This window comes from Vulpes vulpes, chromosome 11, assembly GCF_048418805.1.
Source record: "Vulpes vulpes isolate BD-2025 chromosome 11, VulVul3, whole genome shotgun sequence".
NCBI lineage: Eukaryota > Metazoa > Chordata > Mammalia > Carnivora > Canidae > Vulpes > Vulpes vulpes.
In genome coordinates this window covers 7107199-7127709 of record NC_132790.1, presented here as the reverse complement: position 1 = coordinate 7127709, position 20511 = coordinate 7107199, and the positions used below count along the sequence as shown (strand labels likewise).

The 20511-nt window shown below is 53.7% G+C and overlaps 1 protein-coding gene across 2 annotated transcripts in view; it reads left to right on the top strand.

The window, feature by feature from the left end:
* The window catches only part of SLC6A5 (solute carrier family 6 member 5), a 58601-nt gene that overhangs the window by 15027 nt on the left and 23063 nt on the right, over window positions 1-20511 (top strand). For both annotated transcript variants that reach the window (XM_072725394.1, XM_026018202.2), the window contains 5 exons: window positions 2429-2570; window positions 5972-6104; window positions 13277-13411; window positions 15826-15929; window positions 18907-19031. In XM_072725394.1, coding sequence (XP_072581495.1) covers window positions 2429-2570; window positions 5972-6104; window positions 13277-13411; window positions 15826-15929; window positions 18907-19031 — 639 coding nt within the window. The remainder of the gene's footprint in view (window positions 1-2428; window positions 2571-5971; window positions 6105-13276; window positions 13412-15825; window positions 15930-18906; window positions 19032-20511) is intronic.

Sequence of the window (20511 nt, the reverse complement as noted above, 5' to 3'; positions counted from 1 at the left end):
TAGGTGTTGTGAGAATTTTTTTTCATCCAGGAGATGTCCCTTACTTTGACTTTTGCAGCCGTCTTGCGAGCTAGATACACCTACTATCAGACAGCGGAGGCTTGCACAGGTAAAGGAACTCCCTTAAACTCTCAGGGCCGAGGCGCCTCCGAACCCATAGTCTCACCCACGTTGCTGTTCCACAGACGGGGAGCCTCGGGGGTCCATGCACAGATCCCCGTGGCCGTGTGCTCTCTTGTAGCTGTTGTTTGGTTCGGTCCACGACATTTAACAATAATTTGGCCTTATTTCCAACATTTTCAAATGGAGAGGTTATATGTAAATATGCACATTTTCTGTGTCTTTTGCCAGGACACCTGGAAAGGCATGGCATTGGGTGGCTGGACCATTTTCTGGTTTGCCGGGGTCCCCACGTCCCCTGATTCCCCTCTGTTTCGCCGCCTGGCTTCTGAAGGTGTTTTGAGTCTATGGTCCCTGCTCTCTGCTTCGCAGCAGAGGGCTAAGAGCGTGGCTCCCAGAGAGAGAATGCTGGCTTGCCTCCTGGTTTCGCTGCATGAGCTTGACAAGCATCTGCTCTTCTCTGTGCCTCAGTTTCTTTATCTAGGCCTAGACAGTGGCAATACCGACCCCATAGAGGTGACGCCAGGCTTAATTAGTTGGTGCCTATAAAGCACTTAGACAGTAGCTGCTGTGTGTCATATAAGTGTCAGCCATCGTTACTGTTACTTTTCACTCTAAAATAGTATCTTTGGGGGGTAAAATAGTATCTTGGAGGACTCTACTTACACTATCCTCAAGGGATCAGTATTTATAAAGCTGTCAGAAAAGCATCATAATAGTGTCAGAAAGACTTTGGCTTCTTCCTATTTAAAATGAGCACAACAGGGGCCCCGGGGTGGCTCAGTCGGTTGAGCGTCTGACTCTCGATTTCAGCATAGGTCAGGATCTCAGGGTTGTGAGGTCAAGTGAAAAAAAAAAAAAATAAAGAGTATAATAATATACACATCAAATAATATAATTTGATGAGGATTTCAGCAGATAAGCCTTGTTAAAGTGTCCAGCACCGTGCCTGACGTACTAAGAGCCACGTGGTTAGTCCCCTGTCCCCCATCCCAGCCTAGGTCAGGCCTTCTCAGCCTTGACACTGTGAATATTTTGACCAGATACTTCTCTGGGGTGGGGGGCTGTCCTGTGTGTATTGGAAGATATTTAGCAGCTTCAGTGGCCTCTACCCACTAGATGCCAGTAGTACCCTGTTCCCCAGATGCGATGGCTAAAAATGCCTCCAGACATTGCCAAGGGTCCTCTGGGGGACAAATTCGTCCCCAGCTGAGACGCACCGTGCTAGGTTGTTGGAGGCTCGCAAGCACGTGGCACGGTCGCTGCCCCCGCTGCCATGTGAGTGTGTGGAAAGCAGGTGCAGAATGTATCTTAAAGCCCCGGGTGTGTGTGGCTTCAAGGTGAACTCCGAAAGCTTTCTGTGGCGGTAGGCCTTCGGCAGGTTTGCTTACGTCTGATTGAATTTCAGATCACAGATTTCAGTTTTCACATTTCTTTCTTTATTTTTTTTTTAAGATTTTATTATTCACGAGAGACACACACAGAGAGAGGCAGAGACCCAGGCAGAGGGAGAAGCAGGCTCCATGCGGGGAGCCCGATGCGGGACTCGATCCTGGGACCCCGGGGTCGCACTCTGGGCCGAAGGCAGCCGCTCAACCCCTGAGCCACCCTGGCGCCCCCAGTTTTCACCTTTCAGTTGCAGATTCATTCCTGCAAGCCATTTGTTTTCTGTGGAGTCATGAGGATCTGGGTTTGAATCCCGCTTCTCTTCCTTATTGGCTACGTGATTTGAGTCGAGTTACTTGACCTCTTCGAGCCTTTTCCCTCATTTTAGAAAAGGAGGGGGGATCCCTGGGTGGTGCAGCGGTTTGGCGCCTGCCTTCGGCCCGGGGCGCGGTCCTGGGGACCTGGGATCGAGTCCCACGTCAGGCTCCTGGTGCATGGAGCCTGCTTCTCCCTCTGCCTGTGTCTCTGCCTCTCTCTCTCTCTGTGTGACTATCATAAATAAATAAATAAATAAATAAATAAATAAATAAATAATGGAATAGCCCCTATGCCGGGCTGTTGTGAACACGGGATAACGCATGAAAATGGGCGGCACGGCTCCGGCCACGTAGGGAGCGCTCCAAAGACCAGAGCCTCTCGTAGCAGCACCGGCACTGCTCCGGGTACCCGGGCTCCGGCGTAGATAAAGCATAATCCTGGCTTTGCTCAGTTGACACTTTCCCAAAGTTACTCTCCAATATCCGGCAAGTATTTTCAGCTCCTGTTTTTCAGTAGCTGGGGAGGAGCGGGTGTATGTTTTCCGGACACATTTTCAGATGTGTACAGATGTCTCCAGGCTTCTGTTCCGTCCTCTCTCAAACAGATTCCTGTGTCATCAGCGACCATCCCAAAATACAGATCAAGAACTCAACTTTCTGCATGACTGCCTATCCCAACTTGACAATGGTTAACTTCACCAGCCAGGCCAATAAGACATTTGTCAGCGGGAGTGAAGAGTATTTCAAGTAAGATTTTATCTTATTTTTTTTTTTTTGACTTTCTAAGGGAAACCCAGTGAATGAATGAATGAATTTTCAAGCTGTAGTCTGGACGTGTGGGTGGCCCACGGGATGGGTTGCATCCCTCTGCACCTTCCCTACCGACTTGAGTGATTGGGAAGGAAGGTTTCTTCCCTGATGGGGCTTCTGAGAGCAGGTCGTTGTTCCTCATGGTTCTGGAGAGCGGAGGTGACTGCACGCTCTTGGGAATAGAACTGGTGCGGCCGTCCCCCCTGATGTTGGGGACAGAACAGTGCAGAGCCTTCGGCCAATGTGGTCGAAGCAGACCTTCAGTAAACCAGATGTCTTTGTTCCTGTTTTCTTCCCTCTGAGCTTGAGAAGGGAAGTGAGGCAAAAAGTAAGAAAACAAGTCACGGTCAATGATTTACTTTAAAGAAGAACTAATTTAAAAAATAAATAGTTTTGCCTTACTTTTTTACTTTCCACATCCATTTTCTCCAGTCTTTGAGGACTGAGGTTCAGGAATGCTTGGAAATCCTCAGCCACCATAGGAAGATTTAATAACGTTTATGGAATGATTTCTTAAGGTCGCTGAACGTGGACGGAGTTCAAGGAAGGGTAAATAAGGAATGTTCTCCAGTTAAGCTTTATGTCGGGGTTATAAACTCAGGTGTGATCAGGGGCTTGGCAGGGAGGTGTTGAAGTATCAGCAAGACAATTGGGAATGGTGGGGACTGTGGCGTGCTGCAGAGCCTGTCTGCCATGTGGGAGGGAGGCTGCGGATGCTCACCTCTAAATGGTCACTGTCTTGCAGGACGGTGGGCCAGTGCTGCTGGAGCTTCTGTTTTATTTTATTTTATTTTTTAAAAATTTTATTTATTTTATTTTATTTTATTTTTTAAAAATTTTATTTATTTATTCATGAGAGACACAGAAAAAGAGACAGAGGCAGAGACATAGGCAGAGAGAAGCAGGCTCCATGCAGGGAGCCTGATGTGGGACTCGATCCCGGGAGTCCAGGACCACGCCCTGGACCAAAGGCAGGCACCAAACCGCTGAGCCATCCAGGGATTCCTGGAGCTTTTGTTTTAAAAGAGAAGTTGGAAATAAAATCCAAATATTTATGTGTCCCTCCTATTTTACATGTTAGCAAGCTCTATTCATTTTTTTATAATAAATTTGTTTTTTATTGGTATTCAGTTTGCCAACTTACAAAATAACACCCAGTGCTCATCCTGTCAAGTGCCCCCGTCAGTGACCGTCACCCAGTCACCCCCACCCCCCGCCCTCCTCCCCTTCCACCACCCCTAGTTCATTTCCCAGAGTTAGGAGTCTCTCATGTTCTGTCTCCCAAGCTCTATTCAAATAAAATGCTGGGGCCAAATAAAATCCGCATGTCAGTGGGGCCCTGGTTTGTGGCCTCTACTTAGATGGTAAGAAGTGGTCATTAACATCCTCACTAGTTCTCCCAATTGCCATTAATTCCAATTCTAGGTTTTCTCCCCCGTATGTACTCAGAGGGTACATGCAACAGAACCAAAGGGGGAGTTAGGCTCAGTGGCGACGTAATTCTTTTTTGAAGATAACGTAGGAGCAGTGAGAGTGGGTCTTGATTCACCCTGAGGACTGGGAGGCTGAGCTGCACCTGGTGGTTACAGGAAATCTGATCACCTAATTCATGCGGTTTGAGTGATTTGTAGATCTGCTTTTGGTGGTCTTTACTAATCCTCTGGGACCAGTCGTCATCTGCAGGAAGGAGCCTTCGGAGAGGCCCGTTGTTGCCCCACGGCCTACTTGACGTGCCAAGGCGCCGTGGGACTGTTGCCTCAGTGATTTGCCGACATAGGGAGTGTGGACTAGGGGGAGGGCCTTTCCGTTGGTCCCCAAGGTTTGGGAGCCCAGGTCGATTCCACTCTTGGTCACTCTTCCTCAGCTCTTGAGTCCAGGTTGCCCCAGGGGTTGAGACAGGAAGGAGCGTGGCCGTGGAGCGTGGCCACCCTGTCCCAGAAAGCGCGGCTGCGCACGGCCAGCCAGCCTCCCAAGGACACACGCACTGGCGGGCTGGCGTGCGCTGTTGCCAGCTAGGCCAGGGTGGGTGCCACCTTCACGTCCCCCTGCAGGTCAGAACGTTCTAGGCTGACCTTTCTGCAGTCGCGTAGAGTCTGGATTCTGGCTGGCCCTTTGTTCAGGTCACGGAAAGACACCGAGCTCTAAGCGTGGCCCTTGCATCCGGGGTGCAGGACTTGATGGTTGCAGAGCTGAAGGGATTGTCTGAGTCACGACTCAGTGTCCCTCCGGCGACCTCCTGTCCCCAAGAGTGAGGCTGCCTGCCTGCCGTCGGCCAGGCTCCCCGCTACTGCCAGGCAGGCCGCGGCGTCTTCAGCAGACACACACCACTGCCGCAGCCTCCGTGGAGGACCTGCAGCCCCCTCCGTCTCCTGGTCCTCGTCTTTGAACACGTTCCTTGAACAAGGGCCAGCCAGCTCTGCGTTTCCGTCTCAGCCAGCGTGGGCCTGGGGACCTGGACTTAACACACCAAGCAGCAGTTTTAGTCATCTAGCGTAGGGACTCTGTTTTTTATTTTATTTTATTTTTTAAATTATTATTTTTAAAAGATTTTATTTATTTATTTGGAGAGAGTGGGATGGAGCACAAGCAGGGTGGGGGGCAGAGGGAGAGGGAGAAGCAGAGCAGACTCGGAGCCACCCAGGTGCCCTGTGACTCTGTTTTTAACATTAAAAAAATATATATTTTATTTATTTATTTATGAGAGACACCGAGAGAGGCAGAGACACAGGCAGGGGGAGAAGCAGGCTCCATGCAGGGAGCCTGATGCAGAACTCGATCCCAGGACCCCGGGATCATGCCCTGAGCTGGAGGCAGCCGCTCAGCCACTGAGCCACCCAGGCGTCCCTGTTTCTTAAATTTAAAATTATACAAACATAATTGTAATGCGTCCTCTAGAGGAGTAGAACACTACAGAAAATACATAAAAATCGTCCTTGACAGGTCGGAGTTCCTTATGTTAAGATGTCAGCCTGGGCAGGGCCTGCTGGCCAGGCTGGGTCAGGACCCCAATGCTGTGGGGCAGGTTCCACTCGGCCCGGGGCAGCTCGGGGTGCCAGCGGAGCTGCCTTAGCCTTGTTCACAGGCTGCCCAGGGCCACGGGGGCTGCCCAGTGTGTAATGAGGAACCAGGTGAACCCAGCTGGCCTTTTTGCAGACAGCAGTGCGCTGGCACCCGGACCAGAGCATCCCTCACCCTGACCTCAGAGGGTCCCTAACCAGGAGGGCGGGGAGAGCTGGGGTTTATTCTGGGCTCCTGGCTCTGCGGGGAGCTCACAGCCTGCAGACTGTCACCTCCCTCCCTCCTCTTCCCCCTCCCTGCTCTCTCTTTCCAATTCTCAGGTACTTTGTGCTGAAGATCTCTGCTGGAATTGAGTATCCCGGGGAAATCAGGTGGCCACTGGCCTTCTGCCTCTTCCTGGCTTGGGTGATTGTGTACGCGTCCCTGGCGAAAGGAATCAAGACTTCAGGGAAAGTAAGCACTTGTGGTTTTGGTTTTGTTTTTAAAGGTTTTATTATTTATTTATTCATGAGAGACACAGAGAGAAAGAGGCAGAGACACAGGCAGAGGGAGACGCAGGCACCCCGCGGGGACCCTGAGGCAGGACTCGAACCTGGGACCCCGGGATCATGCCCTGAGCCGAAGGCAGATGCTCAGCCACTGAGCCACCCAGGGGTCCCATCACTTGCATTTATCTAAAACAAATCTCTAGCCCCACCCCGCCCCGGGGTGGTTGTGTCCTGGGGCCACTGCAGAGCCCTGGGAAGAGAGTCAGGATGCAGTCGGGCAGTTCTGTCCCTGACGAGTGACTTCACTGCCATCTGTAGAATGGGATGATGACACCTTTCTTTCAGGGCCGTTTGAGGGCCCCAAGGAGACAGAGGCACCCCGAGCCCCGGGGCATGGTGTGGGTCCCGGGGGGTTTCCTTCCCCTCCCGTCGGGGGCCGGCTTCCTTCAGCAGATGGGGCCCCTCCGACGGCTCGGTCCCTCCCCGGACTCCAGAACTCCGGGGCTTTTTGCCCCCTGGTCTGGCTGCCCAGTCAGTTAGTGCTTCTGCTGAGAAGCTGGAGAAAGAGCAGCATCATGAGGTGGATTCCTCTCCCTCCTGCCCCCGTGCTCTGGGCTTTTCACACCATTTTTGCAGCCCCCACCCGACAGTCCTGCCGTCGAGCAAATCCTGGCTGCGGTTGCTGAGCGGCCGCTCGGCTGGTCGTGTGGACGGTGGCAGTGCCGCCCCCGGCCCAGTGCCTGGTGCAGAAGGAAGGAGCCCGGGGACCACCCGACGTGCTGCTCGTTCTTGCGACGGTCACTCGGTTTTCCCTCAGCTTCCTGCTGCTTTAGAGACACCCCGTTCAACAGTTGACCAGTTGCTTGGTGACAGCCGTAATACTTAGTCATCCCTAGGGTCATTTGCATGGCCCAGGATGAGACCCCAGATGTCTTTCAGGCCCAAGGAGTGCAAGTTGACGGTGGGGGGCCTCTGACCTGCCGACCTGCCGTGGGTGATTTGGTCTGGGCGGCCCAGCCGGGGCTCGCTGTGGTCACACTCAAACAACTCACTTTGGATGGATCGGGCCTCCAGGGCACACGGGTCCCTCCCACCTCCCACCTCCCACCTCCCAGGCAGGCTTCATGCCCCCTCCCTGGGCGCCCACACCTGGCTCTCGTCCCCGGGGACGTGGACATGCTCCCGGGTGCCTTCTGATCACGTCTTTCTGCTGCGCTCTCTATAGTCTGGAACCACAGGGACTTGAGCTGTGGCTCCAGCAGCTTTGTCAGGATTGCAGGAGGCGGGTGGTACACCTCTAACCACGGACGGTGGGGGGAGAAGCAGACTGGGGGTGAGGAGCTGGGTTCTGGTCCTCCGGGGCCTCCCCTGGCGTTTGCTGTGTAGGGACCTCTCCACCTGGGCCATGAAACCCGGCTGAGCCTCTGATCTGCTCTTAGCTTTTATTTGTTTTTCTGCTAAAATGAAAAGCGAATTTTCCTTAGCCTCACTATTGCAGAAACCCTCACTCCCCCCATTTCTGAAGCAAAGGCAATCCGGCTGGGTGACGTCTAAAATGCCCTGTAGCTCCGACGTTACTCTGTTTGAACACCTGCTGGGGGAGCTGCCCTCGGTTTTTCTCTCTGACCTCAGTTTCCCCTTCTGTAAAGTGAGAGCTGGGCTCAGATGGCCCCTGAGGAGCCTGTTGGCTCTGAATGAGTGGTTAAGACCAGACCATGTTTCTAAGGCAGCAGGACGATGGGGGAAATGCTGACATGACCCTTACAACAACGGCCCGCGTGCCCTGCGCTGCCTGAGGTCCTCGCCGTCTGTGGCTTGGAAGCCAGCCACGTGCTTGCTTAGCACAAGTGGCCAAGTATTTGCTCAAACAAATCCCCCTGGCAGGACTGTCGCTGACAACTCGAGATGGAGACAGGGCAACCTCAACCGTGGTTGAAGTAGCCAGGCAGGTCTCTAGCAGGATAGGCTAGAGGGGTGACTGCAGGAGAGGAGGCGGCAGGTAAGGACAGAGAACAGCAGCCCTGTCGGTGACCTGGGGAGGGGTGGCCTGCTGGCTCTGGAGTCAGTCTACGTGAGTTCCACTCCTGCCTTTACCACTTTCTCATTGTGAAACGACACAAACTACTCCACCCACAGACCTCAGTGTTTGCATCTGTCAGCTGGGGATATCGGTACGCACCACGTAGGATTGTTCTAAGGATTCCCTGAGGTCATGCAGGCACATACAGTACGGCCACGTGGTCAGCTCCGCGCTAGCCTTAGCTTTTCCCATTTTTCTGATTATGAATGACGGGCGTGTTGAGTGGGCACTGCGCCACTGTGACATCTTGGAAGCGGTGGCTCTGGAGGGGAAATGGGGAGAAAGTGGGCTCTGCTGAGCGCTGTGTGCCAGGCACCGGGCTAACTGCTGCTCAGGCGTTGGTTCATTCAGTCTGCACGGCAGCCTGCGGGGTAAGGATATTTATTCCCATTCTAGAGACGGAGAAGGTGAGACTCCTCAAGGTGGAGTAAACTGCCTGAGGTCACATGGCTTTTACAATGGCAGTGGTGGCATTTGAACCTAGGTCTGTTTCCCTTTATTTATTTAAAAAAGATTTTATTTATTCATTCATGAGAATGAATAACACACAGAGAGAGAAAGAAACACAAGCAGAGGGAGAAGCAGGCTCCATGCAGGGAGCCCAACATGGGGCTCGATCCAGGGTCTCCAGGATCACGCCCTGGGCCAAAGGCAGGCACTAAACCGCTGAACCACCCAGGGATCCCCATCTGTTTCCTTTTAAAGCCTCAAGTCCTTCCCCTATGACAGCCTTTATGTCCTTTCCCCCGGAAGGGGAGGGGGAAATAGGAATACAGAATTGCGGGTCCTCGTTTATACGGGGGGGGGGGGGGGGGGGGATAAGAGTCCCCCCCACTGGGAGCCAGCACCTTGCATTTCTGCCCCATCTCTGCCACCATCAGCTGTCATTGCCAGGTGGGCAAGTCACAGGGGGCACTGGGGCCTCATTTCCCACATCTACAAACTCAAGGGTTAGCGTGAATGTTTTCTAAGACCCTCTTAGCTTTATTAGTTCAGGATTTCAAAAAAATATTTTATTTATTTATTAATGAAAGACACACACAGAGAGAGAGAGAGAGAGGCAGAGACACAGGCAGAGGGAGAAGCAGGGTCCCTGCAGGGAGCCCGACGCGGGACTCAATCCCGGGACTCCAGGATCACGCCCTGGGCTGAAAGCAGGGGCTAAACCGCTGAGCCTCCCAGCGATCCCCCATTAGTTCAGGATTTTTTGATTCTTTTTTAAAAGATTTTATTTATTTATTCATGAGAGACACAGAGAGAGAGGCAGAGACACAGGCAGGGGGAGAAGCAGGCTCCATGCAGGGAGCCCGACGTGAGACTCGATCCCGGGGCTCCAGGATCACACCCTGGGCTGAAGGCAGGTGCTAAACCGTGGAGCCACCCAGGCCTCCCAGTCCAGGATTTTTCAGGACAGTGTTACACCTAGTTCTTTCTATCGATTTAGGGTTTAATCTTGGTGCTCGGGCTTTCTAGTATGGGACCTCTTGAGGAGCCCTGAGCAGGTAAGCTTTTCCTCTAGATCTGCTAACTTACCATTCTGCTTCATTGAGAACAGCTGCCAATTAAGGATCAATGATCAATTTTTTTTTGTTTTAATGAGGGATGCCACCAGAAATAGTCCCAATTCATTGTCTTGCCCTGGGGTGTGCGGGCATTGGTCACGGAGCACTGCTGGGAAGCCCAGGTGAATGCACGGCTGACCTCCTCCTCATGACTGAAGCCTTCAGCCTGCCGTTTCTGAGCGACAGAGATCCCCCCCTCTCCTGCAGCAAGATGAGCTCAGTTCCTCTTGTGCGGGGCCCTAGGAGACAGGAATGGCCTGTCGCTTCCTAAGAGACTTGGTCTCCCTCTGAGCAGCTAGAAATCAGAAATCCCGGGCCCCGGGGCGGGGGGGGGGGGGGGGGGGGGGGGGGGGGGGCTGCCTGAAGGTCAAATGCGGCCTGTGTGAGCTCAGGGCCTGCTCCGCCGGCAACAACACGAGGCCGACCTCATTAGCTAGCACCGGCTGCGGGGGCCTTGCCTCACCGCCTGCTCAGAGCTCCCCGAGAGCAGGATGCAGCCAGGTGTCGGGCCGCGGGCTCAGATCAACTGGGCGCTGTCACTCCTGCCAACAGATCTCCTTACCTTGGAGTTCAGTTCCTCTGACAGTACATCCTGGAACAAGCGCGTTCTGAACCCCCCCATCCGGTCCCCAGCACAAGCTGTGCGTGAAGCCTCCGTGCACACCTGACTTGCATTTGAGTCCCAAATCCCCAGGATTTAGGAGCCAGACCGTGGGCCCTTTTAGTTCATCACGATCACCATCTACAAAGCGAGCGCATGATCCCCCACGCCAGGGCCTGGAGCTGGGTGCGGCAGGCGAGTGCCTAGGGTGGCGAAATTTAAGGTGACACTCGCTGTCAGGGCCCCTGCAAGTGTGCGGTCAGTGCCTCCCTAAAATCGCCCCCTAGGTGCTTCACTTGCTCCACCCTTGTCCCAGCTCTGCCCCCACCCATTTCTGATCACGTGGCCCATAGAGTGGCCTCCAGGGACAGAACAGAGGGTTTGGAATTAGGGAGCTTTAGGTTTGGGTCTTGGCTCCAGCTGGGAGGCCTCGAGTGAGATGTTTAACCCCTTGTGAAATGCTTAATTGGAGCCTCAGTTTCTTCTTCTGCAAAACGGGGCTCCTCACAGCTCATCCGTAGAGGAAGCTTCAGAAATGGTGGTGGGCAAACCGAGTCTCCAGTAGGCAGATGAGAACAGGTGTCTCAGCCGGGTAGGCCGGTGCCATTCCGGTGGCTTTCTCCTGCCGGCCCCTGCTGCCCAGGTCACCCCTTCTCCCTTGTGTCCTTCCGTCCTCACTTCCCACCAGCCCCCACGGCCAGGAGGTGAACTGAACAGGATATTCCTCTGTTGTCACCTGCCCTACTGTCTTGGTGGGGTGGGGAGGTCAGACTGGTCAGGGTCACCTCCTCCCCCCAGCCCTATCCCATAGCCCAGAAGACAGCCCGGGGGGTCCTAGGGTGATGATTTTCTCCTGAGATGTCAGATGCCTTTGGGTTTCACTTCAAGGGTGAGGCAGGTGGGTAGGGGGCTGCAGAGGGCCTGCGTTGTGTTTACTGATAAACCCAAATGTTTAATGAAGTGACCCTAACAGTTACATCATAGACTCAATCCTGGCCTTCCTTCCACTCCCCTCTGCAAGTCCCCGAATCGGTCCTTGTGCCCTGAAAACCCAGGGCCTGCCACTCACTGCTGTTCTGGAGCCCTCTGCCAGGCCCCGGAGTCTGTACAGACAGGTGTTCCAGGTGGGCCAGGAGGGAAGACTGCAGGTGGGAATGTGGGAATGGGCGGCTCAGAACCAAATGTGCTTGCCCAGGTGGCTGTATATGGCCACCTCGAGGATCAGAGAGGGCTTGGCGAGTGCCTAGCCTCATCCTTGCAGGGTCTTTTTTTTCTTTTTAATTTTATTTATTTATTGGTGAGAGACACAGGCAGAGGCAGAGACACAGGCAGAGGGAGAAGCAGGCTCCATGCAGGGATCCCCGCGTGGGACTCAATCCCGGGTCTCCAGGATCGCGCCCTGGGCTGAAGGTGGTGCTAAACCTCTGAGCCACCTGGGCTGCCCCTTGCAGGGTCTTTTGATGCACTTTGTGGGATTCATCTGGCTTGTGAGCAGAGGGTTGTCAGTCTTGTTACGTTTAGAACTGGCCAATCCCGGGCAAGACTAGAGCGGTGCTTCTGTTGCCAGTGCCCCAGGCCTGTAGAATTTCGTGTGAATCGTCCCAGTGTGCTCCTCCCAGAGCCCTGTGAGGACTATGCTGTCGTTGTCGCCTGTTTGCAGATGTGGACCCTGAGACTCAGAGAAGTTAAGTCATTTCCCAAGTGGCCCAGCTCATAAGTGAGGGGGCTGGGATTTGAGCTCAGGCTCGTAGAATGGGGTCCTGATCCCTAGCTCTTCCTTTACCCAGACATTTGATTGACAGATAAGTCCCATCCAGCCACAGTCCCCAAGTTCTGCTGATGTTACTTCCCAAATGTTTTTTTGACTCTGGTCCCTTCCAGGAGGGAATCCAGGAGCATCCAGCATCCAGAATCCAGGAGCATCCTTTGACCAGCATTCAAGGCCTCCCACGGTGTGGTCTCCCCCCCATGCTCCCAGGGCCCCCCATCACTCTCAGCCTCCACTCTATGCCATCGTAATAGTGGGTCGTCAGACTTTTGCTCTCACACCCCTGCCTCGCCCGCTTTCCTCCTCCACCTTCCACCTCCCCCCACCTCCCTCAAGCTGTCCTTGGCCTCTAGATCTGGCTCACATGTCATCTCCATGAATCTTTTAGGAAACTCCCAGTTGAGTAGTACAGCAGCCCCCCTGGACTTCAGAGTGTCCTGGGTGCAGTGGCATGGCCCATTATGCAGACAATGTCTCTAGGTCCCGAGTCCCTTCATCTTTGCGCATCAGTGACCACCTATTACATAAACCAGGCTACACTGGTGGCTCATTAATCCACACAGCCTTTTTTTTTTTTAAGGTGTCATTGTGTCCAGTTTGCAGAGGCAGAAGCAGATCAGAGCGCTTAGTAGCTTGTCCACGGTCTCAGAGCGACCCCTTGCTGGACGTGTGATTTCATTTGAACTTAGGTGTTTCTAAGATCGTGCTCTTCTCACCTCGCCAGGCCGCCTCCCTTAGGGTGTCTGCATAAACATGATGGAAAGCTTAAGCCAAAAGATTTGTCTCTACTGGATTTGGGGTCCTCAAAAGCCCCAGCGGAGGCTGGGGTCGGAGTTAGGGCGGAGGGAGGCACGCAGCTTCCTTCCCTGGGCAGTCAGCACCTCGGCAGCGGAGCACCCCCCCCCCCCCCGACTCTATTCCTGGCTCTTTCTGATCTTGGGTCCCAGTGCCTTCCCTGTGTCCCCAGCCCTGGAAGAATTGGGGGAAACTGCCTTGATGCCCTCCCTACGAGGTGCTTGTGTCAGGGGGGCGGGGAGGGGGTGGGCAGGCGACCCTCCACCTCCGTGGATGCCCCTTGGGCCTGCAGGCCTGTCGTTGCACTCACTCTGCCCGATGCTGCTTCCAGGTGGTGTACTTCACGGCCACGTTCCCGTACGTCGTGCTCGTGATCCTCCTCATCCGCGGCGTTACCCTGCCCGGAGCCGGCGCTGGGATCTGGTACTTCATCACACCCAAGTGGGAGAAGCTCACGGATGCCACGGTGGGCTTATGCTTCCATTTGCAAGCGGGGAGGAGCCCCGCCCTGGGTCAGGTTCCCTGCCCCCTTGCAAGGCCCGATAACCTCGGACCATTCTGTGCTCAGGGAGTCTTTAATGAGACCTGGGCAGCTGGGGGGGTCCTCTGATCCCCGGGGTGCTTGCCCCACATGGTTGTCCTATATGCGGGCCCGCAGTGCAGGCTGAGATGAAGGACACAGTCCCCTTAACAGCCCCGGGCCACTCGCCTTCGCGCCACTCATCTGAGTTTTGCCGGGTGGACGGTAGCAGCACTCAGGCAAACCACAGCAGTGATCACTTAAAGGGCTGAGACATGTTTGCAGCCCCCTGGTCCCCCCAACACGGGCCAGCACATGCTTGTACTTGCGCTTTGCATATTCTGCTCAGGCTTGCCTTCCTTGAAAGTCCCCAGTCCCCAAACCTCCAAAGGAGGGGATTATTTAATAAGTGAATTTCCTCACCGTAAAGAAAAACTTGCTTTTCCAGAGCACGTGAGGAATACGTAGCTTGGATTGGGCTTGAACTGCATGTAACAGCCCCCAGATGATGACAATGTGGACAGGACAGTTTATTCCCCTCGTGTGCACAGAAGCGGCCACGTAGCGCAGAGCGCAGTGCTGGCCGGGTGGTCCACGGCGTCCCAGGCTTCCGTCTTTCCATCCTCAGTGACTCACTTCCACGCAGTTGCCAGAACTCCTGCCATCATATCAGCATTCCAGGTGGCACAGGGGGATGGGGAAAGAGGTGGAAACAGGTCCCCCCCCCTCTTTGAGAAAGGAGAAACCCCGGAAGTCACACATGACACTTGATTTTCACATCATTGGTCAGAAACTAAATCCTCTGGTTATCCTGTCCTCGCTGCACCTCCGCTGGGTGCTGGGAGACGGTCCTTTCGTGGGCCGAACGGGTGCCTTTACGTAGATCCACAGCTGTGTTACTAAGGAGCGTGGGACAATGGGACTGGCCAGCGCACACTGGAACTTTCTCTGTGCATATTATAAGCACAATTTTATTATTTTATTTTATTTTATTTTATTTTATTTTATTTTATTTTATTTTATTTTATTTTAATTTTATTTTATTTTATTTTTTCCTCTCAAGAATTTATTGAATAGATATAGAAAACACATACACGAAAACAGTGCAAACATTTTCACAAAATAGAACTATATCACAAATTGGCATAAAATGCTATGAGAATTGAGATTGAGAAGTATAATTTTGACTGAAGGTATTAGGGAGTTTTTGGAGGAAGTGGCTTTTAAGCAAGGCCATCAAGAATGGATAAACTTGCTGACATTATATGGATTAAAATAATCATGTTCTAAATAGATTCTTACTTATAATAGCAAGGTATCTGTCATTTTGAATTGTGCAGACAGCCGGAAATGTCCATGTTTCTCAACTTTCTGTAGTGGAAGGGAAGTATCTAATAGTGATTCAGAAAAATCAGTAGCTTTGGAAACTCTGTAGCCAGCATCAGAAATTCTAAGTATTAAATGGGATGAATGAGTTCTTCCTTCTAACGTGGGATATCATTTGTATAAGCACAATTTTAAATCTGGATTCAATCTATAAAAGTGATGGAAGTTCTTTTTTTTTTTTAAAGTAGTCACTTTAAAAAAAATTTTTTTAAAGATTTTATTTATTTATTTTGGAGACACAGAGAAAGAGAGAGAGAGGCAGAGACACAGGCAGAGGGAGAAGCAGGCTCCATGCAGGGAGCCCGATGTGGGACTCGATCCGGGGACCCCGGGATCCCTGAGCCGAAGGCAGACGCCCAACTGCTGAGACCCCCGGGGCGTCCCATTGATGGGGGATCTACTCTACGGATCACACAGATCTCTAGCCTAACCCCTGAGCGGCCTCTAGCTCTAACCCCTTAGGACAAGTAAGGGAAACCATGCAGGAAGCAAGGGACGTGTCAGCCACGTTCAAGAAGGCCGTGCCCTGTGACATCCACGGCGCGTGGCACACGCGGACGGCGAAGGGGAGGGGCAGTAGAACTTCCGATCTTTCATAGCAGCTGACATCTGCGGGGATGTCAGGTTGAGCAGATACTTGTCTCGTGTCCGTGAGTGTGCTGGGCCGTGGCGGTGGTTCTGGGGGCGTGGGCAGTGGAGGCAGGGCTCCCCCCGGGCGCCCGGTTCCCCGCACAGGACGTAGAGGCCTGGAGCGGGGAGTTGGAGCCCCTGTCCCCTGGCTGGAAGGCAGTTGCCATCTCCTGGGTGATGTCCTGCCTTCCGGGCTCCCAGCACAAGCCAGTAAGTTGGTGCTGAAGCCATCTGCCCCCTGACGGCCTTTCCCGGGGACGTGATGTGGCGCTGGGCGGGGGACCTCCCCTGCCCGGGCCGGCCCCCTCCAGTGACCCTGGGTCTTCTCCCCTTTGGCCTCCCAGGTGTGGAAGGATGCGGCCACCCAGATTTTCTTCTCGCTGTCCGCCGCATGGGGAGGCCTGATCACTCTCTCTTCCTACAACAAATTCCACAACAACTGCTACAGGTATGCGGAGGCACTTGGTACCCCAGGGCTCGGGAGCGGGGTGGGGATCTGGGGACAGGGCAATGGGCTGAGTCATCAGACACCCATGGCCACGCCGGCACCTGGCCCTGGGGTGGCAGCCGGGAGGTTGCCACCTGCTAAGGCCGAGCCGCTGGCTCCTGGCAGCCTGGATCCCGCCTGCGCTGCTCTCTGGGACCCGTGGGCTGCGGGGCTCTTCACGGGATGCACCTGAGCCCTGCAGAGGTTGCTGAGGTGCTGGCTGCATCCTGGGATTTGGGAGCCGTGGACGCAGCCTGAGGGTCGCCCCTCAAGTACGGTCACTGTCCCTTGACGGATGTGTTCCCACAGACCCCTGCAGGAAAGGCGGCAAGGTGCGGTGGGAAGGGGACTCCGCTGATGGATGTGTTAACTAACGGGAGGGTCAGTAGGTGATGTGGGGGCCTTGCACGGTGCCTGTGTGCGTCGCATCATCGGCTTGTGCGCCTTGAGTATATTTTTTTTTTAATTTTTTTTATTTTATTTATTTATGATAGTCATACAGAGAGAAAGAGAGGCAGAGACACAGGCAGAGGGAGAAGCAGGCTCCATGCACCGGGAGCCTGATGTGGGATTCGATCCCGGGTCTCCAGGATCGCGCCCTGGGCCAAAGGCAGGCGCCAAACCGCTGCGCCACCCAGGGATCCCAACGCCTTGAGTATATTAAAGACAAATTGTATTTGTATTTGTTGGTGCACCTCAGCAAAGCTGAAAAAGCGATGCAAAATTTGAGTTCCCTTCCGGATCTGTTAATCCGAGTGTCTGGAGATGGGGCGGGCCCAGGAATCAACATGTCCCGGTGGGATCCTCAGGAAATTCTGGTACATTTGGGTGGCGTGATAGTAGACCAGGGGCTCTAGAGCCCCAACAAGCGCCACTAGGGAGAGCCTGGACAGCTCCCGGAGGAGGGGACACCTGAAAGTTGAGCACATGTATGGTGAACAATGAGAAAATAAGGTCCATTCTCCTGGTGAGCTGATTTAAAATAGAAAGGGAAGGAAGGAGGGAAGGAGGAAGGGAGGGAGGGAGAGAAGGTAGGAAGGAAGAAGGAAGAGAGAGAAAGAGACAAGGGAAGGAAGCAAGCATGCCCAGGGCCAGATGGACTCGGATTTGAATTATGGCTTCACCATTTACTAGAACTCAAGACGTGGGCATGATACTTCTCTGAGCCTCTTTCCTCTCATCTATAAAATGCCTATAATAATGTTTTCTAGAGAGATAAAAGCTGATGTACGCGCAGATCACACAGCAGCGTTTCACACATAATAGGTACTCAATAAACGGCAGGTGCCATTATTATTATATTATTATTATTATTATTATTATTTTCTAACAATGCACGAGCTATTTTGTGAGCCAAGAGGACTAGATTATAGTTAAGCTGTGACCTGAGTGGCTGGGGTGGCTCCATAAGGGTGAGATGTCTACGGGGCCAGATTCCAGCAGGTGCAGGGCAGGTGGGAGTGTACTCCAGGGGGCAGGAACGGTGAGAGGTGGGCCCGAGTGGGAAAGTGATGGGGATGTGGGGTGGGAGCAGGTCCGGGGACCGGAGCGGAAGCTGTGTGTGCGCAGGAGGCTGGAAGGCAAGCGGCCTGGGCGCAGCTGGGGTCAGGTTGGAAGGAGCCCGCGTATTAGCTTGCGAGCGCTGCTGTAACAAAGACCGCAGAGCGTGGGGCCTACACAACGGGAATTAACTTTCTCACGGTCCTGGAGGCTGGATGGCCAAGATCGGGGTGCTGGCAGGGTTGATTTCTTCTGAGGCTTCCCTCTTTGATATTTAGGGCCGTCACCTCCCCACGTCTCCACGTGGTCCTCCCTCTGTGTATGTATCTATGTCCTAATCTCCTCTTCTTGTGAGGGCACCAGTCATGTTGGATCAGGTCCTGACAACTTCCTTTTAACTGAATTCCCTGTAGAGAGACCCTGTTTCCAAATACAGTTGTATTCTGAAGAACTGGGGGTTAGAGTTCAACACGGATAGAGTCCGGGAGCACACGGTGGAGCCCGTAGCAGCTGGAGTGCCAGCTAGGGCGTGTGAACTTCTTTGGTCACAGCTGCTTATTAATTTATGACCCGAGAACCGGCCCGAACACTGTCCAAGGGCAGTGCGCTTAGGGCTCTGCACTTTGGTAGAAGGGGTGCAGCCTCTGCGGTTTGGCAGAAGGAGCACGGGGCTGAGGCAGGGAGTCTGGATTCAAATCCTGACCCATTAGTGAACCCATTTCTTCCTCCCGGTGCCTCAGTGTCCTCATCAGTAAACTCAAGGCCCAGACAAGGTGGGCTGTTTGCTGAGCACTGCACTGGGCAGGCATCGTCTGGTCCTATTCTGACAACCTGTGAGGAAGGTGGGGTCATTGCCACCACTTAAAATGGCAGTGGAGAGAAGGTCCTACCGCCATCCGGTAGGAGGGTCAGGATTTGAATTGTCTCGGAGGCTCCACGTGGCTTGACCTGTCTCCTGAGTCTAGGCTGGCTGGGCGCAGCCTGGGGACCGTATTACCAGTAGAGGGCCCGTCTCACCTGCCTCACCCCCCTGCGCTTCGTGTGCTCCTGTCCTCAAGCCTGGGTGGCATTTCACGGTCCTACTGCCTTCTCTTCTCTGATACATGGTTCGGGCTGGAGTCCTTGAAAGGCCCCATCCCATCCCTTCCTGCTCTGCTGGACAGTCTTGCCTCTGCCACTTGGGAGAGCGGAGCCCTGGCTGGAGAGCTCGTGGAGCTAGAGCTCTGACCCAGGGGCCTGGAACAGGGCGGTCAGGAGAAATGTTTTGGAGCCTTTTGGTCAGGACTCTCCAGCCTATTGTGAAAACATGTTTAGAAATGGACGCGTACGCACATACACATGTGCAAACCACACACGGGCCACTTTATGCGTCCTACCCCCTGTCCCTTCCTGCTCACAGAGCACACCTAATGGCCTACTCTTGTCTCTTCCTCCCCAGGGACACCCTAATTGTAACCTGCACCAACAGTGCCACGAGCATCTTTGCCGGTTTTGTCATCTTCTCGGTGATTGGCTTCATGGCCAACGAACGCAAAGTCAACATTGAGAACGTGGCAGACCAAGGTACGGTCACCTCACAGGCTCCTGACCTATGCCATCTTGGGAAGCTGGCCTTCCGGAATCGGAGGGGTGGTGGGACAGCCCAGGCCCCCTGTGTGGGGAGGCTCGGACGAGCTTGAGCTGGAAGCTCAGGCAGGGCTAGAGCTGCCGGGTCCTCACCAGGAGGGAGGCCATAAGAGCCCAGTCCTGTGGCCCTCTCCCCTGCCTTGTCTTCTCTTTCCTCTCTTACTTCAGCTCCAGCCCGAATAAGTCAGATCTACACCTGTTCCGCCTGTTGGGGACAGATAGAGTCGTCTTCAGGCAGCCTGGTGCCCCTGGAGCTGGTGTGGGCACAGCCTGCTGCAGGGTGGCCTTCCTTGCACAGAGCTCAGGACAAACCCAGAGCTCACGCTCAACAGGAGCACTGACTTCAGAGCAGCCTTTTCCTGACAAGGCTTTTTCTGCGTGCTCTCGGGCCTCCTGCTTAGGTAGCAGTGCAGACCTGCATCTTTTTTTCCCCCAGTGGGTGGAAAGGTTGGCTGGTGGTGGTGGGAAGGAAGTAGAATAAATGTTCACTTCCTATCCAAGGCTTCCATATACTTCTATATGGAACATTCGTGTGTTGAGTATATATATATGTATATTTAGGATTTTATTTATTTATTCATGAGAGACACACACAGAGAGAGGCAGAGACACAGGCAGAGGGAGAAGCAGGCTCCCTGTGGGGAACCCGATGGGGGCACACCCCCCAGGGAACCCCAGGATCACACCCCGAGCCGAAGGCAGACGCTCAACCACTGAGCCACCAGACATCCCCGAGGGTTCCCGATACTAACGGCTAACATTTGTGTGGTGCTTCCGAGTTTACAGAGAGCTTTCGTTTTTATCTCAGTCTGCATTTCTAGCACAGCATTTTGTAGGTCGGGTTTAATATTCTTATGTCTTGTTTTACTTCCACCCAGCCTGACTCCAGAAGGATTTGGGCATCTGCAAGGTTTCCATGGTTGACGGATTTCATTGTGGCTCTTGCCTGTTATTATGATCCTTCTCTAATGAGGGGTTTGTGGGATGCCTCAGGGTCGGGACCGTGCCATGGACTGTGGGCACCTGACAGTCCACGGTGTGTCCCTGTGAGCAGCTTCTCTGTGCCGTTACCTTCACTTACGGAGCTCACTGCAATGCTCAGATCGTGGCTCGGATGCCAGCACCCGAGGGAAGGAAGTCCTAGAAATGTCACCTTCTTGGTGGGCTGCTGGCTCTCTGCTGGCTCCCCAGGGATAATTAATTATGGCTTCAGGGGTGCTGCTGGTGCACAGCGGGCCTCAAAGAGTTAAGAGCTGGCATGTTCCAGGGGGGTAATTACCTCTCCCTGGAAAGAGTGTTAAACCCCCAGGGAGGTTTGCTTCTGCAGCAGGGCATTAAATTGGAGCTGCTGAGTGGACGCCCCTGCCTGGCTGTGAATGCTCAGCTCCCTGGGGAGCAAGGGGGGCCGGGGCGGGGA